Here is a 27,631-nt window from a genome sequence, read left to right on the forward strand (position 1 = left end):
CCAAGACATCCAGGGGGTTTAGCTCGCTCGTCTGCGGGAACAAACTGCCGCCATTGCTTGCCGTGCTACCGAGGTCCTTTGTCCCTGAATTGCTCACACACTCCGGCAGATTCAATGGGGGTCTGGCGGCAGATTTCTTTGACTTTATCGTTGGAAATGCATCTGCTTTGAGTGTCGCAGGATATCCACACATTCTTGCCATCTCTGTCGTAGCATAGCTTTCGTCGGTAAAGTGTGCGGAACAAACGTCCAATTTTTTGCCACTTTCGCATCTTTGGGCCACTGGTGCAACTTGAATCCGTCCCTGTTCGTGTTGTTACACCCTCCGACAACACACCCACGAGGCATGATGTCTCCAAGGTACGGAAAACAGTCGAAAAAACGGAAAATAACAGAGCTGATTTGACTCGGTGTTTGAGAAAATGGCGGATTGCTTCCCGATGTGACGCCACGTTGTGACGTCATCGCTCCGAGAGCGAATATTAGAAAGGCGTTTAATTCGCCAAAATTCACCCATTTAGAGTTCGGAAATCGGTTAAAAAAATATATGGTCTTTTTTCTGCAACATCAAGGTATATATTGACGCTTACATAGGTCTGGTGATAATGTTCCCCTTTAATGTGCTTCATAAATAAAGTTTGACTCGACTTTGATGAAGAAGTAGAGAAACACTATTGAATTCAAGAAAGAAGTCGCAGCAAAGTACAAAGCTGGCATCCGCTTTCCTCTACCCTCATTGTTGCCAACAGGAGTCGTTAATAATGGTAAAAGTCAGGCTAAATCATGCATTGTTTTTATATGTATTTCACATTGTTTTATGCATGTAAAACGATCATTATTCTCTACAAAAAGGGTTGCAATAATATTTTGGGTATCTAAAACAGACTCAGATTGTTTTGGTAAAAATTGCTTCAGTTTATAGTACAATTCGGTTTTTGTCACAACTTTGGGAAGGGCGAACTAACAAAAAACGAGGTCTGGCTGTGATCGTGTTTATGTCCACGTAGTGTTGCAAAAAGTGTTCCAAAAACGAAAAAGAAGCCATCATTTTGTTCTGTACGGAGGTTTAAAGGGAGCTGCTATTTGTAGACACACAATAATAGCATGAGCTTCTCAGCAGTTTCATACAGTCATTTCAACAACAGGGGGGGGAATAGCATGCTGCTTTTTTTTTTAAAGAAAGTAAAATAATGAAGGCGTTTACACGATGAAAATCTCACACACAAGCTATATACGGAGTGTTAAAATTAAGATTTAACGATGTTACTCGTCACCGGTCTAAATTAGGGACGTGTTTGGCCGTGAATCATGTGCTAAATCTTGTTTATCGTGCCAGCTAAATAATTTCTGTCACACTCGAGGGCCGGCACTAAAACAAAACAAAAAACAGTAACGAGCTATTTAATTAAAAACTATTGCATGCAAAACCTTTAAGACAAGGAGATAAGTTGTCTTGGTTGAAAACGTTTTTTTCTTCTTCCTTAATGAGTCTAGAAGTGAACGGATGGTGTGTGTGCGTGTGTCAATAAAAAATGCAATGACAGCTCCACCCTAATCAATAAACTCCAAGTTATACAAAATGGTGACAATTTCAGAGACATATTGGAACAGCTGGTGACAATCACCTAACAACTACACAGGAAAATCTATCAGTGTCCATACTTCATACTTGCCAACCTTGAGACCTCCGATTTCGTGGGGTGGGGGCGTGGTGGGGCGTGGTTGGGGTGTGGTTAAGAGGGGAGGAGTATATTGACAGCTAGAATTCACCAAGTCAAGTATTTCATATATATTATATATATATATATATATATATATATATATATATACATACATCCTGAAAATATTCAAACAAAACTGTGTTTAGATAATTGATACTTCAAACTTGCATAAATAAATATTAAGGAATATAACATAACTTGGCTTCTGAGAGTTTCAAAATGTAATGAATAAAATGCTAAAGTTGTTGATAAACAAGCAATTATTTTAATAATTAAATATGGTCATTTTAAATGAATTATTATGATAATTTAAAATCAATTATTTCAAATATGTTTATTGTAATGTATAATTCTATGGCTGGATGTAATAAGGAGTCAAGAAAAAATACAAATAAAAATACAATTAATTTTGATGTTTTTAGCAAAATATAAAAAAAAATGTATTTAGTTTTTGTTTTTTTAATTACTAAATATATTTATTTTTAGGTAAAATGAACATAATAATACAATTTATCTCTAGTCTGGATGATTTAGTTCTTGTCACCCTGTTGTCCTCCCGTCATGAAAAAAGGCTGTCCTCACTCAGGTCCGCATGGAGCTGGAGGGGGCGTGGCTTCCAGCGCCGGCTGAAAATCGGGAGATTTTCGGGAGAATACTTGTCCCGGGAGGTTTTCGGGAGAGGCGCTGAATTTCGGGAGTCTCCCGGAAAATTCGGGAGGGTTGGCAAGTATGCCATACTTCCATACGTCCATTATTAATGGCTAGCGATAATAATAATATTGGTCCTCTACAAGTCTTAAAAGTGTGCTACTAGACCAGGGGTCACAGTCGTTAGCATTTTGTTATTAGCATGCTAGCTTTTTTGTTAATTTTGCAGGTATACACCTCAGCGAGAAATATTTTGTTGCCTGGTGAATGATACCTGTTAGCATGCGAATAATGTTTGTATACCGTATTTTTCGGATTATAAATCGCAGTTTTTTTCATAGTTTGGCCAGTGGTGCGATTTATACTCTGGAGCGATTTATGTGTGAAATTATTAACACATTACCGTAAAATATAGCGACGTACCGATAGAAGAGTAAGCGGCGCATTGTCTACCTTTGGAGTTGGCAGAGTTGTTTAGAAGCGACACCGAGGGAAAAGATTTCATCAGATTTAGCGATTAGGAGTGACAGATTGTTTGGTAAATGTATAGCATGTTCTATATATTATAGTTACCGTATTTTTCGGAGTATAAGTCGCTCCGGAGTATAAGTTGCACCGGCCGAAAATGCATAATAAAGAAGGGAAAAAACATATATAAGTCGCACTGGAGTATAAGTCGCATTTTTTGGGGAAATTTATTTGATAAAACCCAACACCAAGAATAGACATTTGAAAGGCAATTTAAAATAAATAAAGAATAGTGAACAACAGGCTGAATAAGTGTATGTTATATGAGGCATAAATAACCAACTGAGAAGGTGCCTGGTATGTTAACGTAACATATTATGGTAAGAGTCATTCAAATAACTATAACATATAGAACATGCTATACGTTTACCAAACAATCTGTCACTCCTAATCGCTAAATCCCATGAAATCTTATACGTCTAGTCTCTTACGTGAATGAGCTAAATAATATTATTTTATATTTTACGGTAATGTGTTAATAATTTCACACATAAGTCGCTCCTGAGTATAAGTCGCACCCCCAGCCAAACTATGAAAAAAACTGCGACTTATAGTCCGAGAAATACGGTATTTGAATGACTCTTACCATAATATGTTACGTTAACATACCAGGCACGTTCTCAGTTGGTTATTTATGCGTCATGTAACGTACACTTATTCAGCCTGTTGTTCACTATTCTTTATTTATTTTAAATTGCCTTTCAAATGTCTATTATTGGTGTTGGATTTTATCAAATAAATTTCCCCCAAAAATGTGACTTATACTCTACTGCGACTTATATATGTTTTTTTCCTTCTTTATTATGCATTTTCGGACGGTGCGATTTATACTCCGGAGTGATTTATAATCCGAAAAATACGGTACAAGCTTTTTTATTTTGTAGATAAACACTTCAGTCACGTTTTGGTACTTGATGCATGCTAGCATTTTAAACTATTTTTTTCAGGTACACACCTCAGAGTAATATATTTTGGAACTTGACGTATGTTAGTTAGCATTTCGGCATGGTAACATTGTAGCTTTTTTAGATAATTTAGCAAAACTTCAGCAGTTTATATTTTCCATCCATCCATCCATTTTCTACCGCTTATTCCCTTTGGGGTCGCTGTAGCCTATCTCAGCTACAATCGGGCGGAAGGCGGGGTACACCCTGGACAAGTCGCCACCTCATCGCAGGGCCAACACAGATAGACAAGACAACATTCACACTCACATTCACACACTAGGGCCAATTTAGTGTTGCCAATCAACCTATCCCCAGGTGCATGTCTTTGGAGGTGGGAGGAAGCCGGAGTACCCGGAGGGAACCCACGCAGTCACGCGGAGAACATGCAAACTCCACACAGAAAGATCCTGATTTTATTAATGCTAATCTAAGCATGCTATTGCTAATTTACTACCTTTAGCATGCTCGCTTTTTGAGCTCATTTTGCACATGTTTGTGTTACTTGACGCTATCTGATTAGGGTGTTAACAGTTAGCATTTTAGTTCGGCTTTGGCTCTTCAGCATTAACACGAAATGTCTACCGCAATATAATGTTCTCGTTCTTTGAAAACCATCTATATATTGTACTGGTTTTGACGATGAAAACTACCAAAATGGCCTCCGCATCCTTTGATTGTCAGTCTGAGGCCTTCAATGGAAAAAGTTTGGGCACCCTTGTACTAAACAACGCTATTAATTCAAGACTTTCAAAGATTGTTACGACTTATTTGACTTATATAAGAAGATGATCACAAACACACGCCATAAAATGTGTTTTCATGTAATACATCACAAATGTGTTTGTGTGGACCTACACTCCAACAGGTCAGCAAGGGTCTTTGTCCGGAGCGCCACAGGCCGCTTGGTTTTGTCGTTGGTGATGGCAAAGTCTTGCATGCCCAGCTCCTCTGCCACTTTGGCCTGGGTGCGGTTGTTGACCAGCGAACTGCGCAAAAGCTACGAGAAAGCACACAGGTTTCACATGTCATGTTCACCAGTAAACTTCCTTTCTTTGTTGTTTGTCATACAGTCGTGGTCAAAAGTTTACATACATTTGTAAAGAACATAATGTCATGGCTGTCTTGAGTTTCCAATCATTTCTACAACTCTTTTTTTAAAAAATATTTATTATACTTGTTGGTAACAAAAAACATTCATGAAGTTTGGTTCTTTTATGAATATATTTATGGGTCATATATATTATGGGTCTACTGAAAATGTGAGCAAATCTGCTGGGTCAAAAGTATACATACAGCAATGTTAATATTTGGTTACATGTCCCTTGGCAAGTTTCACTGCAATAAGGCGCTTTTGGTAGCCATCCACAAGCTTCTGCTTGAATTTTTGACCACTCCTCTTGACAAAATTGCTGCAGTTCAGCTAAATGTGTTGGTTTTCTGACATGGACTAGTTTCTTCAGCATTGTTCACACGTTTAAGTCAGGACTTTGGAAAGGCCATTCTAAAATCTTAATTCTAGCCTGATTTAGCCATTCCATTACCACTTTTGACGTGTGTTTAGGGTCATTGTCCTGTTAGAACACCCAACTGCGCCCAAGATCCAACCTCTGGGCCGATGATTTAAGGTTGTCCTGAAGAATTTGGAGGTAATCCTCCTTTTTAATTGTCCCTTTTACTCTCTGTAAAGCACCAGTTCCATTGGCAGCAAAACAGGCCCAGAGCATAATACTACCACCACCATGCTTGACGGTAGACGTAGTGTTCCTGGGATTAAAGACCTCACCTTTTCTCCTCCAAACACAATTTTTGTTTCATCTGACATCACATGGACAACGATAGGACCTTCTGGAGGAAAGTTATGTGGTCAGCAGTGTTGGGTTAGTTTCTGAAAACCAGTAACTAGTTACAGTTACTAGTTACTTTATTTCAAAAGTAACTCAGTTACTAACTCAGTTACTTACACCAAAAAGTAATGCGTTACTGTGAAAAGTAACTATTTAGTTACTTCTTTTTTTTTAAGGCTCCCATTAATGCCCTTTTAGCCTTCATTTCAGTACTGTTATTGCACTGGAGAATAATACAATCTGTTGATCAACTTGACATGCATTTGCATCACTGAACTCAGAAAGCAATGTGGTCTACATACAACACACAAAGACAAAGATAAAACTATTTTAAATAACTGCAACATAATGGCACTTTAACTTTAAGTAGATAGGATCTTTGATCCAAGACACAACTTACATTTAACTAAAATGTTATTTTCTTTGTGCTCGACAAAAGAATTGAGAATGTCTCCATGTTAAGAAACTCGACTTCTGGCTTTGCCATGATGTCTTGTTAGTTGTTATGAGAGTAGCGTATGTGTGTGTGTGTGTGTGTGTGTGGCCCTTTAAGATATGACAGCATGTGAGGTGAGTGATGTCAGTGAGTGAGTGGGCGAGAGAGGTGAGCGAGCGGCGACAGTGAGTGCGTGCAGGTGCTCTAGCTTGGTGGATGGCTGTGTCCAATAAAGTCACAAAGTTGCAACAAACCGCCGGTCTCGTCATTCACCCTCAGCTGTAAAGACCCACTTCCGGGTAAAGTGAAGGTTGTTAGCCACGAAGACGTACGTAGGCCCTGGAGGAACGTCTCCCCTGCGCTCCTCAACTGCGATATGGGAGTCCCCCCCGCCCCCACAAAGCACGCCTTTTCTTTTCCACCGCAGCGCTGCAATAAAACACACTCAGATCTTCTGTTTCTAGCCGATACTACATGAAAAATAACGTAAAATAACGCAGTAACGCATCATGCAGTAACGGTAACTGAGTTACTGAATATGAAAAATAACGCGTTAGATTACTAGTTACCGACGAAACTAACGGCGTTACAGTAACGTGTTACTTTGTAACGCGTTAGACCCAACACTGGTGGTCAGTTAGTTTAAACAATTGTTTAAACTCCATCCATCCCTCCATTTCCTACCGCTTATTCCCTTCGAGGTCGCGGGGGGGCTGGAGCGGGGTACACCCTGGACAAGTCGCCACCTCATTGCGGGGCCAACACAGATAGACAGACAACATTCACACTCATATTCACACACTAGGGCCAATTTAGTGTTGCCAATCAACCTATGCCCAGGTGCATGTCTTTGGAGGTGGAGAAGAATAAATGCAGATTTGAATGGTGCACTATATTCAATTGTTTATGAATGTGTTTACTAAATTATCGATTAGTAACTGTACACTGTCAGCAATATTATTAAAAGGTGCACTTATTTCTGACTATACTCACTGTCCCCAAGTTTTAAGAAAATCAATGACTTGCCGTTCAGTAAAACGTTTAAAAAACGTTCCTGTATGCCATTCTGACTACTAAATTGCATCTGTATCCAAATGTTGGGATATTTACTTGAGCAAATTTTATTTATGCAAGCAAAAAAATACCTGTTAATAATCACAATTAATCACAGTTCAAGAGTGTGATTAATCTGATTAAAAAAATTAATCAGAAATTAATCTTAGTTTTTTTTCTTACATTTGGGCGTTTTTCGACAAACCGCAGGCCAATAAAACTGGAGTTGCAGTCTGCAAATGGACCCCAGGCCGCAGTTTGGATGTATTTATTCATTTTTATTTCTTTTTTTGTCCTGTCCAGCTTCTCAGGCAAATCATATAGTTGATGTAGATGCCCATATCGGCTGTTCAGATTGACTTTACAAAAGAGAAGTGTAGGATACTTCTCTTGTTGCCTTATTTGTATTTGACTTTATTAAATGTATTTATATTATCATTCGGTGCAGCAGGGCCGGAGCAGGAGGGGATAGAAAGAGACAACAAAAGAAGACAGAGGGGGAAATTAGGGGGGTTAGACAGAGAGACAAAAACAACAACAGCAAACACAACAATAACAACAACAATAGAGCAACATCAGCAAATACGACATGTACAAATATGATAGTAAAAGTGATAGCAAATAAGCAGTTTGGATGTTTTAAATATGTCCCCCGCATACCTCGACTTTTCAGTATGCAGCCATTTGCGAAAAACTTTTAGAGACGCCTGAACTACAGTTAAAGGGGAACATTATCACAATTTCAGAAGGGTTGAAACCACTAAAAATCAGTTCCCAGTGGCTTATTTTATTTTTCGAAGTTTTTTTCAAAATTTTACCCGTCACGCAATATCCCTAAAAAAAGCTTCAAAGTGCCTGATTTTAACCATCGTTATATACACCCGTCCATTTTCCTGTGACGTCACACAGTGATGCCAACACAAACAAACATGGCGCATAGAACAGCAAGCTATAGCGACATTAGCTCGGATTCACTCGGATTTCAGCGGCTTAAGCGATTCAACAGATTACGCATGCATTGAAACGGATGGTTGTAGTGTGGAGGCAGGTAGCGAAAACGAAATTGAAGAAGAAACTGAAGCTATTGAGCCATATCGGTTTGAACCGTATGCAAGCGAAACCGACGACAACGACACGACAGCCAGCGACACGGGAGAAAGCGAGGACGAATTTGGCGATCGCCTTCTAACCAACGATTGGTATGTGTTTGTTTGGCATTAAAGGAAACTAACAACTATGAACTAGGTTTACAGCATATGAAATACATTTGGCAACAACATGCACTTTGAGAGTGCAGACAGCCCAGTTTTCATCAATTAATATATTCTGTAGACATACCCTCATCCGCTCTCTTTTCCTGAAAGCTGATCTGTCCAGTTTTGGAGTTAAAGTCAGCAGGCCAGGGATATCGCAGGATATCCACACATTCTTGCCATCTCTGTCGTAGTATAGCTTTCGTCGGTAAAGTGTGCGGAACAAACGTCCAATTTCTTGCCACTTTCGCATCTTTGGGCCACTGGTGCAACTTGAATCCGTCCCTGTTCGTGTTGTTACACCCTCTGACAACACACCGACGAGGCATGATGTCTCCAAGGTACGGAAAACAGTCGAAAAAAACGGCAAATAACAGAGCTGATTTGACTCGGTGTTTGAGAAAATGGCGGATTGCTTCCCGTTGTGACGTCATCGCTCCGAGAGCGAATAATAGAAAGGCGTTTAATTCGCCAAAATTCACGCATTTAGAGTTCGGTAATCGGTTAAAAAAATATATGGTCTTTTTTCTGCAACATCAAGGTATATATTGACGCTTACATAGGTCTGGTGATAATGTTCCCCTTTAAATCTGGGGCGGTATGGCGTAGTGGGTAGAGCGGCCGTGCCAGAAACCTGAGGGTTGCAGGTTCGTTCCCCACCTCTTGACTTCCAAATCGCTGCCGTTGTGTCGTTGGGCAGGACACTTCACCCTTGCCCCCGGTGGCGCTCACACTGGTGAATGAATTATGAATGAATGACAGGTGGTGGTTGGAGGGGCCGTAGGCGCAAACTGGCAGCCTCGCTTCCGTCAGTCTACCCCAGGGCAGCTGTGGCTACAAATGTAGCTTACCAGGTGTGAATGAATGATGGGTTCCCACTTTTCTGTGAGCGCTTTGAGTATCTAGTAACAGAAAAGCGCGATATAAAATCTAATCCATTATTAGGGACCGCAATGTCCCTTTGGGACAGAGGACCCTATTGTATTTGTAAGGTTTTATTATTATCATTCCGCCACCTCTTTGAGCTGTAATTTGACCCCCTTAACATGCTTCAAAACTCACCATATTTGACACACACATCAGGACTGGCGAAAATTGCCATCTAATGAAAAAACCAAACCCCAAAACTCAAAATTGCGCTCTAGCGCCCCCTTGGAAGAAAACACAGACAAAACTGCCTATAACTTCCAGTAAAAATGTCGTAGCGACATGAAACAAAAAATTCTATGTAGGTCTCACTTAGACCTACATTTCATACACTGACACCCTGCAGCAAAAATCAACAGGAAGTTGGCAATTCTCCCTTCAAAACAAAAGTTTTGTAAAATCAGTCACTTTTGCCTCTTTGAGCTACAATTTGACCCCTTTAACATGCTTCAAAACTCACCAAACTGGATACACACATCAGGACTGGCAAAAATTGCGATCTAATAAAAAAAACCCAACCTCAAAACTCAAAATTGCGCTCTAGCGCCCCCTAGGAATAAAACACAGACAAAACTGCTCCTAGGAAGAAAATACAGACAAAACTGCCTGTAACTTCCAGTAGGAATGTTGTAGAGACATGAAACAAAAACCTTTATGTAGGTCTCACTTAGACCTACATTTCATAAATTGACAACCCCCAGCAAAAATCAACAGGAAGTTGGCAATTCACCCTTCAAAACAAAAGTTTTGTAAAATCAGTCACTTTTGCCTCTTTGAGCTACAATTTGACCCCTTTAACATGCTTTAAAACTCACCAAACTGGATACACACATCAGGACTGGCAAAAATTGCGATCTAATAAAAAAAACCCAACCTCAAAACTCAAAATTGTGCTCTAGCGCCCCCTAGGAATAAAACACAGACAAAACTGCTCCTAGGAAGAAAATACAGACAAAACTGCCTGTAACTTCCAGTAGGAATGTTGTAGAGACATGAAACAAAAACCTTTATGTAGGTCTCACTTAGACCTACATTTCATAAATTGACAACCCCCAGCAAAAATCAACAGGAAGTTTGCAATTACCCCTTCAAAACAAAAGTTTTGTAAAAACCGGTCACCTTTTTTAAAAAATTATCTCCTCTGAGCATGTTTATCGTGTCGGCTTCAAACCAGCACAGTAGAGAGATTGAACCCTTCTGATTAAAAGTTGACGAAAGAGTTTTAATTACTGCTCCGGTTTGGATTTTATGTGCCGTCAAAGTCGGTCCCGTCTATCGCTGCTTGCAGCTTTAATTATTATTATTATTATTATTATTAAATCTAAAATAGATATAAATAAGCTTTGAAAAAAAACATCTTGCAGCTCCATCAAAAAGTCACTTTTGTGTAATAGGGGACTTTTCAAGCAGCATCATTTCCAATGTGGCTTTAATTCTGGAAGCTTTTCAGGCCAAGCGGCCAACAAAAAGACAACTTGAGTAGAACCTCGTGTCAGGTTTGCAAAAACAGGCTCCCAGATGCACACACAGTCAACTCAGGCGCACTGGAACATCAAAATACAACTCCCCGTGAAATAATTTATCAAAGACACAAATGGTAATTCGCAGTAAATGTTTCGGGGAGATTGCGCGTCGCTCTGGTAAATATTGCATGGTGACTCGGGGCTGAGCGGAGGGCGTTGTGTTCCACAGACCGAGGTACATCAACGCTCCCAAAAGGAAAAAACACAAACATGTTAAATATAGCTGCAAGACGCTCACGGAGAAGGGGGGGGGGGGGGGTCGCAGAATGCAAGATGATGTGAGGCTTGCTCGCTGTCTCTCACTCACTAGTTGAATGAGCACTTTTATCCCTGAATGGAAATCCATTTCAGATGTAGCTTATCTTGACTGGTGTGGCATCGCTGCAGCTTTTAACATGCCTGACGTCACCGACATTTTGTTTCCATCTCGTGAGGAATATCCACCAACACGCTCTTGTTCGCTTTCACACCACTTCAAACGTCGCAGCCTCGAGCTGATAGCGGCACGCGCGAAGTGAAACGCTGATGCTCGCCAGAATAAAATACAATAAAAAATAGGGAGTTGCAACGCCGCCCGTAAAAGTGGCCCAGCTCCTTTCAAAAGGTGCGATCGCTCGCTTTGTGGCAGGCAAGTCGACACGTCGCTTTATCTCGCAGACACTTGACAGCCTCGGTAGGGAGAAAGGAAAAAGTGCCGACAAAGACGGGCAACTGCAAAACTGGGAATGTTTCTGTCCCGTGACGATTGCCACGGCACAGTACAGTAAACACACGGAGCCAAGAGGGGTGATAATACCAGCCTGACACCTTTTCAAAAGACTCCAAAGATTGACAGCAGGAAGAAAACATCACAGAAGAATGTTGCACAAGACCAAGTTCCCAACCTAAAGAAAAGATGAAAGACCAAGCAGGAGTGTGTAGTGACGCGCTACATTTACTTCAGTAATTGTACTTGTCAGGATGCAACATACTGTATTTGTCGGACCATAGGGCGCACCGGATTATAGGCGCAATAAAGAGGTCATATTATGATTTTTTTTCCCCCTACATTTAAAGGGGAACATTATCACCAGATCTATGTAAGCGTCAATATATACCTTGATGTTGCAGAAAAAAGACCATATATTTTTTTAACCGATTTCCGAACTCTAAATGGGTGAATTTTGGCGAATTAAACGCCTTTCTATTATTCGTGACGTCGCATCGGGAAGCAATCCGCCATTTTCTCAAACACCGAGTCAAATCAGCTCTGTTATTTTCCGTTTTTTCGACTGTTTTCCGTACCTTGGAGACATCATGCCTCGTCGGTGTGTTGTCGGAGGGTGTAACAACACCAACAGGGACGGATTCAAGTTGCACCAGTGGCCCAAAGATGCGAAAGTGGCAAGAAATTGGACGTTTGTTCCGCACACTTTACCGATTACTGATTTAATAAAAAAACAAACAAAAAAAACCGGATACCGATAATAAAAACGATAAAAAACGATAAAAAACGATAATTTCCGATATTACATTTTAATGCATTTATCGGACATCTCTACCCGGTACCAATCGATCCGCGGCCCGGTGGTTGGGGACCACTGCCTTACAGTTCCAAAAAATATGTTAGTCTCGTCAAAAAGAAACTTGAATCTGTTACATTGAGTTTAATTCTGATTGCTATATGCATTTCTATCATCATTATAATAATAAATAATACATTAATTACCGTTTGTAACAACATACTTTTGGCTCGTTCAAACACAGTCACATGACTGTTTCATGTCAATGTGAACAGTACAATTCCGAATGTGGATATAAATCGGATATGTATCAAATTCAACTTCAGTCCGAACGCTTTGATCACATTCATCCGTCCTATATGTCATCAAATAGCGATAAGCGTCATAAGTATTCGCCAAGATAGACAGTTTCAAAATAAATAGTTGCGAAACATGCGAAACAAATGTTCTAGGAACTCACGGCCTGTCTCCGACTGCTCGCCCACACGCCTTTCGGAGCAGACGATTAAATAAAAAGATAGGATTTGACAAAAAAAAATGTGAATTGGACATCCTACCCTGCAGTGTGAACGTAGCCATTGTAAGCACTCATGACGTTTGACTCTATTTCATCAAGCAAACAGAGCCTGGCAGTCACACTGTGAAAAGTAACATTACGTCTCTCTTCAATGTTGACTTACAAACTAGGAAAAATAACATTTATATCATGTGCGGTCATCTCAAATGCAGAGGATAATCTCACCAAACCTTGTGTGTGTGTGACAATCATTGGTACCGTATTTTTCGGACTATAAGTCGCAGTTTTTTTCAAAGTTTGGCCGGGCTCCAGTGCGATTTATATATGTTTTTTTCTTCTTTATTATGCATTTTCGGCAGGTGCGACTTATACTCCGGTGCGACTTATACTCCGAAAAATACGGTACTTAAAATCTGTGTCAGTAGAAATGTTCACATTTCAGCCATAAGCAATTTCACTTCTAACAAGAGAAAACATGTTGCGGTAAGTTGTAGATGTTTTTCATTTTTTTAACTGGACATATGCTAACATTGGCACTATTATAACGTCACTGTAAAATGTGCATCTATGAAGTACATCTTGTAGTAGTGTCTCTGTCTCTCACAGACACACACACACACAAACTACGGTTGGTTTGCAGGTACCATTGAAATAAGGTAGTAAATAACTAACATATTTTCTGGACTATAGAGGGCATCGGTATATAAAACTGCACACTCACTAAATTTTTGCCTGAAAAAATTGTTTTCCATAAATTAGCCGCAACTATAAGCTGCAGATATATACCGTATTTTTCGGAGTATAAGTCGCACCGGAGTATAAGTCGCACCTGCCGAAAATGCATAATAAAGAAGGAAAAAAACATATATAAGTCGCACTAGAGCCCGGCCAAACTATGAAAAAAACTGCGACTTATAGTCCGAAAAATACGGTACGTTGTTAAATGAGTTATTTACACAACGATTTTGTAAATGTTTATTTACATACCCTAATAACTTCCAAAGTGTGCCTGTAACAAGGCAGTAAAACGGTGATCACGCAAAACAGAAGTCATCGTCATGGACCCACTAACTGCGAAAGCTAGCTCCCCAATCAGCTAAACAGACTCAATAACGCCACAGTGATGTATTGGTTAATTTACTGAGGAATTTGTGAAACTGAACCAATACAAAAGGAAAGCCATTGTAATTTAGTACCGTATTTTCCGCACTATAAGGCGCACCTAAAAACCTCCAATTTTCTCAAAAGCTGACAGTGCGCCTTATAATCCAGTGCGCCTTATATATGGACCAATATTGAGCAACAACAGGTCTCGCAACTACGGGATGCATAACGTAACCCCAGCCTCTACTGTAGCGTCTATTTTATGCGCCTTATAATGCGGTGCGCCTTATATATGAACAAAGTTTGAAAATAGGTCATTCATTGAAGGTGCGCCTTATAGTGCGGAAAATACGATAATACTAACACAGACACTTGTAAATGTGTTAGCATATTAGCTCATGCTAACAACCCTAGCTTGATGACATTACATTAACACGTACAAATAAGCATGAAAACACTCATACAGACATCTTGCATGGGAAGGTTTAGTAATTATGAATTATTTTAGTTGTACTGTAAAACTTAAAAAACACTGCTTGGAGTGATGAATGAAGAATCCATACGAGTAGAAAACGCTATGGACGACTAAAAGACGGAACAGCGCACTTGTACTTTCGGTTCAAAGCACTAAACAGAAGAATACTGTAGACGTCCACTCCGCAGCACTGCAGTGAGCGAAGTCGTCTTAAAGACGGCGCCATAGCACGAACAATAACACACCCTTTCAGTGTCTATGCTTGTATTTTATGAAAACGATTTGTTGAGTACAAAATAGAGATGTCCGATAATGGCTTTTTTGCTGATATATGATATTCCGATATTGTCCAACTCTTAATTACCGATTCCGATACCAACCGATACCGATATATACAGTCGTGGAATTAACACATTATTATGCCTAATTTTGTTGTGATGCCCCGCTGGATGCATTAAACAATGTAACAAGGTTTTCCAAAATAAATCAACTCAAGTTATGGAAAAAAAAATGCCAACATGGCACTGCCATATTTATTATTGAAGTCACAAAGTGCATTATTTTTTTTAACATGCCTCAAAACAGCAGCTTGGAATTTGGGACATGCTCTCCCTGAGAGAGCATGAAGAGGTTGAGGTGGGCGGGGTTGAGGTGGTGGGGGGGATAGGGGGTAGCGGGGGTGTATATTATAGCGTCCCGGAAAAGTTAGTGTTGCAAGGGGTTCTGGGTATTTGTTCTGTTGTGTTTATGTTGTGTTACGGTGCGGATGTTCTCCCGAAATGTGGTTGTCATACTTGTTTGGTGTGGGTTCACAGTGCGGCGTTAAAAGTTGTTTATACGGCCACCCTCAGTGTGATCTGTATGGCTGTTGACCAAGTATGTTTGCATTCACTTGCGTGTGTGAAAAGCCGTAGATATGTGAATATTTTTAGAGTCCATTTTAAAATGATCTTACTCGTTTTTAAATCCTTACGTGGTCTTGCCCCACCGTACCTCTCTGAGCTGCTCCATCTCTATGCCCCCACCCGGTCCCTCAGGTCAGCTGATCAGCTGATCCTGGAGGTACCCAAAACAAAGCGCAAGCTCAGAGGGGACAGAGCTTTCTCTGTTGCGGGTCCCAAACTCTGGAACGATCTCCCTCTCCATGTGAGACAGGCCCCTTCTTTGGCTATTTTTAAGACCCTTCTTAAAACCCATTTTTATTCACTGGCTTTTAACCCAGCATGAGACTTTAAACTGTTTATAGCATTTAACTTTTTGAACTGTTTTTAACTTTCAAACTGTTTTTATCTAACAAACTGTTCTTAGGGTAATTTATATTTGCTTTTTAAATGTGTATTTTTATTTCTGTTTTAAATGTTATTTTTTAGTCTGTCCTTTGCCTCCATTTCTTTGTGGTGTACAGCCCTTTGTTTTTCAACTATGCTTGTCTTTAAAGGGCTTTATAAATAAAGTTGGTATGGTATGGTATATGTGACTGGGCCGGCACGCAAAGGCAGTGCCTTCAAGGTTTATTGGCGCTCTGTACTTCTCCCTACGTCCGTGTACACAGTGGCGTTTTAAAAAGTCATCAATTTTACTTTTTGAAACCGATACCGATCATTTTGAAACAGATACCGATAATTTCGGATATTACATCTTAAAGCATGTATCGGCCGATAATATCGGCAGTCCGATATTATCGGACATCCCTAGTACAAAACATTATGGACTTAGTGAGAAAAATCCATAAATGGGCCACACCGTTTTATTGGCTGCAGGGTGCAAAACGTAGGAAAAAAGTAGCGGCTTATAGTCCGGAATTTACGGTACTCATAAGTTACTCACCAGTGACTCAGTACCTGAGTAGATGTTTCACTAAATACGTACTCTGACTCTAGTACCGCATTTTTCGGAGTATAAGTCGCACCTGCCGAAAATGCATAATAAAGAAGGAAAAAAAAACATATAAATCGCACTGGAGCCCGGCCAAACTTTGAAAAAAACTGCGACTTATAGTCCGAAAAATACGGTATATATTTGAATGACTATTTTTTACTTGAGTACAATTTTGGCAGCTACAAAAATAAGAATTTTAAGTTTATGTTTTGTTACAGTGCCATGGCACATGCAAAGTAAACCGCTATTGTCAAGAGATGAATATGTGGGCTGTATCTTTTTGAAAAAAATAATTCCAAAACTTGATGGCAGGAAGTATGGAAGGAAGGAAATGCATCAGACAAGACCGAGTTCACAACCCAAAGGAAGGATGGGAGGGCAAACAGACGTGTGGGATGTAAAAAGTTTGCCAGACACTAAGTGTCAAACTGGTGCAGGTGAGATTTGATTTGACGACGCACACGTCCCCCTCCCCTGTTGTTCTGGAAAAGTTCAGCGCATCAGTCATTCCCCTAAAGAGGAAAACAACCGGCGACTGCGGAGACATTTGTCAGCATGTGGAGCACAAATGTCTCCGCAGATGGATTTATGCTCCCACCAGGAGCGTGTGCGGTTCGTACTGTCAGGATGTGGTGTCAACGGTTGGACTAGTGGACCACAGCTGCAGGATGCCATATTTGGAGCTTCGCAATGAATCCATGCATGAAGTTCATCCTTTGATGCTCTCTGAACTGAGAGTCCTCATGAGGTGTGTGTGTGTGTAACGTCACCCACGGCTGATTTTTGTTGCAACTTTAGAGGCGTTTTTGCCCGGAAACCACAGCGTGGATTCAGAATGAGCTGTTCCAAAGAGGAAACGTAGGTGATCGAATGGTGACGTTTCTCTTACTGTTAAATGTCCCTCATGGTGGTCGGGGAAGTGGATGAAGAGGTACTCAGTGGCCACCAGCTGCATGATGGAATCTCCCAGGAACTCCATCCTCTGGTTGTGGCCCCTGGATTGGGAAGAAGGGATCACATGGATGCAATATTAAAGAGGGCAAAAAGCACATTGGAACCATCTCAAAAGCATTTATTTAGTGATGGCATGAGGACATTTCATGGGTGGTCTTTGGGGGACTGTGACAACTTGGAAGAAGCTTCGAAAGTACACACATCCAGACTTGTGAAGGTGGTTTAACCTTCCTCTAGTGTTAGCTTTCTGTTACCGTCTCTTATGTTAACGGGTCGGTTTTGACCCATGTCTGAAATCAGCTGTAAAATACACTAAAAACAATTATCTATCATCCAATTTGTTTCTCATCTCTTTGTTACCTTGTTAGGCTTCCTTATCCATGAAAATATTGGTTTTAATATTTTTGGTGTGGGCCATTGGGCCTTTCTTTTGTCAGTATACCCCTCGATTTCAATTTTAAAAAATTGTAAAATTAACCTCAAGAGAATGGTATGAATAAATAAAAGGTTGTTGTGTTACCTGACTATTACTGAGGGCAGGGGTCGGCAACCTTTACCAGTCAAAGAGCCATTTTGACCAGTTTCACAAATTATAGAAAACAACGGGAGCTGCGAAATTTTTTTGTAATTTTAAATGAAATAACACTGCATACAAAGTTTTTTTTTTTGCTTGATGTGTGAGGGAGCAGGGTTGGGGTGGGGGCGGGGTTTGGTGGTAGCAGGGGTGTATAATGTAGCCCGGAAGAGTCAGGGCTGCATGGGATTCTGGGTATTTGTTCTGTTGTGTTTATGTTGTGTTAAGGTGCAGATGTTCTCCCGAAATGTGTTTGTCATTCTTGTTTGGTTTTGGTTCAAAGTGTGGCGCATTATTAGTAAGAGTGTTAAAGTTGTTTTATATGGCCACCGTCAGTGTAACCTGTGTGGCTGTTGACCAAGTATGCCTTACTGTCACGTACGTGTGCAAGCAGAAGATGTGTATTGTATAACAAGTGTTGGGCTGACACGCTATTAATACAGATTGTAGAGGGCACCAAATGTTGTACCATCATGACACGCCCTTATTATAGCTGTAAGGGTGAAAATCGGTGACTATTAATTCCGGGAGATTTCTGCGAGAGGCACTGAAATCCGGAAGTCTCACAGAAAATTGGGGGGTTCAGCAAGTAAGCTGCTGAGCCGCATCAGAGTGATCAAAGAGTCGCATGCGGCTCCGGAGCCGCGGGTTGCCGACCCCTGACTGAGGGGTATTAGAACACATCTCTGAAATAAATTTGTTTTATTTATTTTTTCATTTTAATAATTTTAACTAAATTAACATCTATGCTGTTACGGGTCAATTTCGACCCATATATATTTACTTCAAGAAAAAGGCTGAAAAGTATTTTTTTCAGCAACAGAACTTTAAGACAAAAACAAAATGAAAAGCAGAACAAGTCATAACACAAAATATAGATTTGCAAGGTCAAACAAACAACAGCAAATCAAGTTAAGTTAAGTTAAAGTTAAAGTAGCAATGATAGTCACACACACACTAGGTGTGGTGAAATTTGTCCTCTGCATTTGATTCATCCCCTTGTTCACCCCCTGGGAAGTGAGGGGAGCAGTGGGCAGCAGCGGTGCCACGCCCGGGAATCATTTTTGGTAATATAACCCCAATTTAACCCCCAGACCTACTCAGTGGGCTAGTGGTTAGAGTGTCCGCCCTGAGATGGGTAGGTTGTGAGTTCAAACCCCGGCCGAGTCATACCAAAGACTATAAAAATGGGAGCCATTACCTCCCTGCTTGGCACTCAGCATCAAGGGTTGGAATTGGGGGTTAAATCACCAAAAATGATTCCCGGGCGCGGCCACCGCTGCTGCCCACTGCTCCCCTCACCTCCCAGGGGGTGATCAAGGGTGATGGGTCAAATGCAGAGAATAATTTCGCCACACCTAGTGTGTGTGTGAGACAATCATTGGTATTTTAATTCCAACCCTTGATGCTGAGTGCCAAGCAGGGAGGTAATGGCTCCCATTTTTATAGTCTTTGGTATGACCTCCTCATCAGACTCATCAGATGTGTCCGTGTCTTCTGGATGATACTCCTCCTCAGAAACCTGTTCATCCGTATCACTATGCTGCTCTGTGTCCTCTCCCTCATTTTCACCAAAAATATTATCCAGAATTTCTCTCACTGAAATCTTTTTTTCATTTTTGCATGCTGCAAATTGGAGATGTGCACTCTGCAAGTTACCAACTCTATACTGAATTGATCTCACATGCCCGTCTTTGTTTGTTTTTGTACTGGATAACAAGGTAAAATGAGAATCCCCTAAAGCTCACATGATTAGGAGAGGAGCTGGCTGTCAGCATACTTGCCAACCCTCCCGGATTTTCCGGGAGACTCCCGAAATTCAGCGCCTCTCCCGCAAAACCTCCCGGAAGCAATTTTCTCCCGAAAATCTCCCGGAATTCAGCCGGAGCTGGAGGCCATGCTCCCTCCAGCGCCATGCGGACCCGAGTCCAGTGTGCGCACACAAGGAGACGAAGCAGAAGAACGAGACCGTAGTCGAAGAGCGCAGGGGAGACACTTCTCCAGGGCCGATGTATGCTCGGGGCAACACCCTTCACCTTACCCGGCAGTGGGTCTCCACAGCGGACGACTTTAGGGTGAATGATGAGTCCAGCGATTAGTTTCAAATCTTGCTTTATTGATTGCTTGCACACAGCCAATCCAACACAAAACCAACAAGTCCCTCCCCGCACTCACGCTACCCCGCTCCCTCTCTTCTCTCGCCCACACACTCACTGACGTCACTCACCTCACATGCTGTCACCTATTAAAGGGCCCCACACACACATACTCTATTCTCATAACACACAGTACAGTTAGTAGAACAACTGTGTTTTCATTACTGTGTATTTGATAGGTGCCATTGCCCCGGAATTGTATTGCATTGTACTTTCAAGTACAACAATGAGTAGATGAGTGTTATGTGTGTGTATATGTGTAAATAAATGAACACTGCAATTCAAGTATTTATTTTATTTATATATATATAATAAAATAAATATATATATATATATATATATATATATATATATATATATATATATATAGCTAGAATTCACTGAAAGTCAAGTATTTCATACATATATATGTATATATATATATATATATATATATATATATATATGAAATACTCGAGTTGGTGAATTCTAGCTGTAAATATACTCCTCCTCTCGTAACCACGCCCCCAACCACGCCCCACCTCCGACCACGCCCCCACCTCCCGAAATCGGAGGTCTCAAGGTTGGCAAGTATGGCTGTCAGTGTGTTCCGTTTTGGCTCTAATTATTGCTTTATAATCTTATTTTTATAACTGGGTCGAAACCGACCCTAACAACACCAAGGTCATCATTTCAACCAGAACATTTTATAATTTAGTGAAAAAAAACAAAAACTGTTTTATTTTGTTGAAATAGAGGTTCCTGACAAAGTCAAAAAGCCTTGATGCAAAAAAATAAATTTATGTGGTTCTTTTATGCATTTAAAAACTAAAACGGGTCGGTACCGACCCCGACACAAGACGAAGGTTAAAAAAAAAACAAGCACATCACAACTGCTGCACTATTGGCCATCAGTTAAACAGAACCGTAGATCAGAATTGCATCTGTAAGAGAGCACCGTCTCGAGAGGGGAGATAACATATATCCTGTACATGCTGCAGCACAGCACATATCCATCAACTGATGCGGCTCACAAGAGGGAGCGCAGGATGCAGAGGAAGAGGAGATCAGAGAAACGTGTCAAAAGGTTATTGTCCACCTTTTAGAAGCTACGGAACTGCAGCAGAGCATCCTTCCATCAATCCGCGAGATGAGGCTACAGTTTAGTATCCCGCAGATGTATTTATTATTGTGTTGTTTAAATTGGAGGAGTGGGCTTTTGTTCAAAGATTTATGAATGATTACATAATTGTACCCATTCACCAAATACACCCATGGCTTTAATTAAGTTTGATAAAGTCCATTATTATTTCAAAACGCTGTCGTCGACAAACTTCTCCTCGGGGCCCTGCATCGGTTTTTAATTAAAAACAGGTCAAAATATAATTTATTTTTGAGGGAGCTACTTGTGTATCATCATAGTCTCTGGTGAGTCACGTCCTCCATGGACGCCTGGTGTGGTGTTGGCTTGATATTTAGAACATCTGAGACAGGACTTCTAATCTGTAATGTATTTTGTTGTCATTTACTGCCAAATCACAATAAATAAAGCATGTGTTTACATTTTGAGCTGTTTGTCGGCTGTTTGTTAGGCTTTAGGATGGAAGTCTAAATTTGAGTTATGAGCTTCCGCACCGCCAGTTGGTGAACTAAATATCAAATCAACTCTGTAATATCTGCTCTGAAACATCCGCTCTTCCTTTTATATATAAAAAAGCACTCAAGCAACAAACTAAGTCAGACTATGTAGAATTGTCCATGCCAACAAAGCAAGTGTGCCTAATAGAAGGCAGTAATCTATGTATTTATTTATATATATTTATTTATTTTATATATATATATTACATATATTATTTATATATATTTATTTATTTATATATGCACCTTATTGCTTTTTTATCCTGCACTACCATGAGCTTATGTAACGAAATTTCGTTCTTATCTGTGCTGTAAAGTTCAAATTTGAATGACAATAAAAAGGAAGTCTAAGTCTAAGTCTAATCATGACTGACTGAGTTTCCAACTTGACGAGGCAGTTCGATCTTAGCAATGCAATTCTGCAGACTCGGCACCGTACTAAAGCAGAAGCCATCTTTTGCGCGGGCAAAACAGTTATTGGTCATACACTAAATTGTATTGATTTTCATATAATATTTATTGTCTAAAATGTTTTTCCTTTTTTCACATTAAATTGTTACTGTTTTGGAGGCAATAAACAAGGATTCCATGAATATGTATTCATTTTAGGGATGTCCCGATCCGATATTTGGATCGGATCGGCCGCCGATATTTGCCAAAAAATGCGTATCGGCAAGGTATGGGAAAATGCCGATCCAGATCCAGTTAAAAAACAACAACTCCGCTCCGTGTTTTCCAACGCACCGATTTAAATAATACATTCCACTTTTCTGCTGCGCCCTAATTTCCGTTCCGCATTTTCCAGCACACCTTCAACACATCCACAGGTCTGTGGATTCTCACGCAGTTGCTTTTAGCTGCTGGCATTACACGACAGGCTCTTCTTACTCTTTCCTGTGTCTCCCTCTCACAGACAGGAAGCGCACCTTCTTACAAACATACTGTCACGTCATACGTCACATACATGTATACGTCCTCTCCCAGCAGAGAGGTAGCAGCATGGCTAACGTTAGCTGTGATGCTAGCGCAGCCGTGTGACCAACGTTCTCTCTAAGGTGCGCGCTTGTGCAATTGCACACTGCTCAAACGTCCTCTGCGCATAGCAATTATATGCCACGCACAAAATCAAATAAAAAAATAAGCGCATAACAATTTTCGACACACGGACGACAGAGAAAACAGTTTTCGTCATCATTGTTCAAATATTGTAACGTCTGTCGAGACGCTTATCTCCATTCGGGGCCACACATCCACACCATTAAAATGCCGAGGCAAAAATTTCCAGATCAACACCGTATGAAAAAATTAGTGATTTTTTTAGTTGTGATTTCCTTCTCTGCATGAAAATTTAAAAGTAGCATGTATTAATGCAGTATGAAGAAGAATGTTTTAATGTAGACATGCAAGCCTTGAAAGAAAATTTTGAAAATCAAGACTACATTTCCTGCAAATGGGTGTGCATTTCTACCCTATATTTTAACTTTAGATTTATTCTCATATCAAACTCTTTTGGCTGTCTTTTTGACACTTACATCCGGCGCCCCCCTGCACACCCTGGATTATAAATAATGTAAATAATTCAATGTGATTATCTTTTGTGATGACTGTATTATGATGATAGTATATATCTGTATCATGAATCAATTTAAGTGGACCCCGACTTAAACAAGTTGAAAAACTTATTCGGGTGTTACCATTTAGTGGTCAATTGTACGGAATCTGTACTTCACTGTGCAACCTACTAATAAAAGTCTCAATCAATCAATCAAAACACATAGAATCATCATACTGCTGTGATTATATGCATCAAGTGTTCATTCAAGGCTGAGGCAAAATATCGAGATATATATCGTGTATCGCAATATGGCCTTAAAATAACGCAATATTAAAAAAAGGCCATATCGCCCAGCCCTAGTTTCAATGATGCCATTTCTGTTTGTCATGTATAATTTTGTCTATTTTGTGTTTATCCTTGAATAAACAGGTCAGTTTCTTGTTACCAACCATTGTGTATTATTCAAACTCCCCTAATTCAGCTGGCTAGTTGTTATCAAGAGTACTAAAACCCTTTTCAACATGATTCTGACAACTAAGTAGGCTAAATAACTTTAAACTTTAATACATGCTCGGATAGGCCAGTATCGGTCAGTATCGGTATCGGATCGGAAGTGCAAAAACAATATCGGTATCGGATCGGAAGTGCAAAAACCTGGATCGGGACATCCCTAATTCATTTCAACAGCGAGTATTTTGAGTCAAGAGCTCGGTTGTGGAACCAACTGAGCTCGTAAGTAGAGGTACTACTGAACACGTCAAACGGAAACAAACTGCATACTGGTAGCATGTTTGTTTTGCATAACAGGGCTATCTTCTTTCCAAAAATGTGTAACTGACAAAAGGTATAGACAAAAATGTCAACTGAAGAGGACGCTGGTCCTCAGAAGGATATTTTGGATCACTTGCTGGACATGATCTATCACAAAAATACAACTGATCCAATCAGTGCAATGGCTGCCTTACAAAGAGAAGCAGCACATTTCATAGCCAACAAAGAGGAGGCACATTTTGGGCAGTGACGACTGGAAGCAAAGAGGAAGGCGAGGGAAAAGGGAGGTCAGAAAGAAAGAGCTTTTGCTGCGAGAACACTCGTCCTTTATTCACTCGCACAATGCGGCAGGAGCAGCAGCAGCGAGCTGGAGGGGAGTCGGGGGGCAAAGCGTGGCGCTTCCACTTTGATCTGAAACACCTTCATCAGCTCGTGTGAAGAAGAGGAGGAAGAGGAGGAGAGACACTCGCTCCTGCAAGAAAGGACTCCATTTTTGGAAGCCAACTAAAGAAAAACCGAGTATGACTTCTTCTATGATAAACTGTAGCAGAACTCAACGGCTAGTAGCCCAAAACATCTCCTTGTTTTAAAGACCATCACACCATGTTAAGCGAGAACTGTTGTTACAAAGTAATTATAATATTAAAGTTCGATGATTTGGTAAAATTGCAAACAGCTAAAATGATGTACACAGCAAACTATAACCTGCTACCAAAGAATGTACAACAATTCTTCTCAACTAAAGAGGAGGAATATAACCTTAGAGGAAAATCTAATTTAAAACATTTGTATGCACGTACAACACTTAGAACCTTTAGCATATCAGTATGTGGAATTTATATATGGAATGGATTAAGTAATGAAGTTAAACATTGTACTGATATGATCCAGTTTAAGAGGTTGTTCAAATGAATAGTGCTTACAAAGTACAAAGAAGAAGAATTATGAGAATTACTATCAACCTTATTGAAAATAAGATATTCTTCATCTCAGTATGTTAATAATAACTGAATTAATTAATTACATATTACAAAACTGTTGTATACACTAGGGATGTCCCGATCCAGGTTTTTGCACTTCCGATCCGATACCGATATTGTTTTTGCACTTCCGATCCGATACCGATACTGACCGATACTGGCCTATCCGAGCATGTATTCAATTTTAAAGTTATTTAGCCTACTTAGTTGTCAGAATCATGTTGAAAAGGGTTTTAGTACTCTTGATAACAACTAGCCAGCTGAATTAGGTGAGTTTGAATAATACACAATGGTTGGTAACAAGAAACTGACCTGTTTATTCAAGGATAAACACAAAATAGACAAAATTATACATGACAAACAGAAATGGCATCATTGAAACTAGGGCTGGGCGATATGGCCTTTTTTTAATATTGCGATATTTTAAGGCCGTATTGCGATACACAATATATATCTGGATATTTTGCCGTAGCCTTGAATGAACACTTGATGCATATAATCACAGCAGTATGATGATTCTATGTCTTTTGATTGATTGATTGAGACTTTTATTAGTAGGTTGCACAGTGAAGTACATATTCCGTACAATTGACCACTAAATGGTAACACCCCAATAAGTTTTTCAACTTGTTTAAGTCGGGGTCCACTTAAATTGATTCATGATACAGATATATACTATCAGATATATACTATCATCATAATACAGTCATCATACAAGATAATCACATTGAATTATTTATAATCCGGGGTGTGCCTGATGTAAGTGTCAAAAAGACAGCCAAAAGAGTTTGATATGAGAATAAATCTAAAGTTAAAATATAGGGTAGAAATGCACCCATTTGCAGGAAATGTAGTCTTGATTTTCAAAATGTTCTTTCAAGGCTTGCATGTCTACATTAAAACATTATTCTTCATACTGCATTAATATATGCTACTTTTAAACTTTCATGCAGAGAAGGAAATCACAACTAAAAAAATCACTAATTTTTTCATACGGTTTTGATGTGGAAATTTTTGCCTCGTCATTTTTATGGTGTGGACGTGTGGCACCGAATGGAGATAAGCGTCTCGACAGACCTTACCATATTTGAACAATGATGACGAAAACTGTTTTCTCTGCCGTGTCCGTGTGTTGAAAATTGTTATGCGCTTATTTTTTTATTTGACTTTGTGCGTGGCATAGATTTGCCGTGCGCAGAGGACGTTTGAGCAGGCGCGCACCTTAGCGGCTGTGCTAGCATCACAGCTAACGTTAGCCATGCTGCTACCTCTCTGCTGGGAGAGGACGTATACGTATGTGACGTATGACGTGACAGTATGTGACGTATGACGTGACAGTATGTGACGTATGACGTGACAGTATGTGACGTGTGTAAGAAGTTGCGCTTGCTGTCTGTGAGAAGGAGACAGAAGAAGGAGTGGGAAGAGCCTGTCGTGTAATGCCAGCAGCTAAAAGCAACTGCGTGAGAATCCACAGACCTGTGGATGTGTTGAAGGTGTGCTGGAAAATGCGGAACGGAATGAGGGAGCAGCAGAAAAGTGGAATGTATTATTTAAATCTGTGCGTTGGAAAACACGGACCGGAGTTTTTTTTAAACTGGATCTGGATCGGCATTTTCCCATGCCTTGCCGATACGCATTTTTTGGCAAATATCGGCGGCCGATCCGATCCAAATATCGGATCGGGACATCCCTAGTATACACTAATTCACAGATGTCATTCTATTATAAAAAGGTCAGTAAATGAATGTATATATTTGTAAACGCTCTGAAGTGGGAAAGGGGTAGGATTAAATAAGCTTTGCTTCTTCCTACTCCTTTTCGGACATGATGTAAAGTGAATGATATGAAATGGTGTGATGTATTATACTGTAAGTGTGTTCATGTTCAAAATAAACTAAAGAAAGAAAGAAAGAAAGAAAAAGTGATTGCCTACTGACAGACCACAGCGCCATCTGTTGGATCTGGTGAGTTACTGCCCTGGCTGTGTGGCCCCAATGCAAGTGGACATTAAACGAACCTCGTTATGCAAAAGTGTTTTTTAATGATGTAACCATAATGCATCCAAAGAAGTTATCTTTTATACGACATACACCACTTGTAAAGAACAAAATACATGTTCTATGGATTTTAAAGGTTTTTTCAATGGTCTGTTACGGTGTCAAATTGTTAACTGTACACACGTTTCATTTTTTTATTTTTTTTAATAACAAGTCCTGTCCCGCCAGTCAGGCAAATCAAATTTTGATGTAGATGCCCATATCTGCTGAACAGATATACTTTACAAAAGAGAAATGTGGGGTACTTCTCTTGTTGCCTTATTTGTATTGAATTGCGGGGACAAAAAGGGATACGAGAGACAACATCAACAAAAACAACAACATCAGAAAATACGATATGTATATATATATATATATATATATATATATATATATATATACACACACACACACACACACACACATACAGTCGTGGTCAAAAGTTTACATTCACTTGTGAAGGACATAATGTCATGGCTGTCTTGAGTTTCCAATAATTTCTACAACTCTTATTTTTTTGTGATAGAGTGATTGGAGCACATACTTGATGGTCACAAAAAACATTCATGAAGTTTGGTTCTTTTATGAATTTATTATGGGTGTACTGAAAATGTGACCAAATCCCTCGG

General features: G+C 40.0%; 1 protein-coding gene across 2 annotated transcripts in view; it reads right to left on the bottom strand.

Moving 5' to 3' along the window:
* Nucleotides 1–27,631, bottom strand: part of drosha (drosha ribonuclease III) — a 298,514-nt gene that overhangs the window by 47,007 nt on the left and 223,876 nt on the right. For both annotated transcript variants that reach the window (XM_072913522.1, XM_061965099.1), the window contains exons 26-27: nt 17,246–17,351; nt 4,700–4,841 (exon numbers count right to left, since the gene is read on the bottom strand). In XM_072913522.1, coding sequence (XP_072769623.1) covers nt 4,700–4,841; nt 17,246–17,351 — 248 coding nt within the window. The remainder of the gene's footprint in view (nt 1–4,699; nt 4,842–17,245; nt 17,352–27,631) is intronic.

The sequence above is a fragment of the Nerophis lumbriciformis genome, linkage group LG07 (genome assembly GCF_033978685.3).
Source record: "Nerophis lumbriciformis linkage group LG07, RoL_Nlum_v2.1, whole genome shotgun sequence".
NCBI classification, from domain to species: domain Eukaryota; kingdom Metazoa; phylum Chordata; class Actinopteri; order Syngnathiformes; family Syngnathidae; genus Nerophis; species Nerophis lumbriciformis.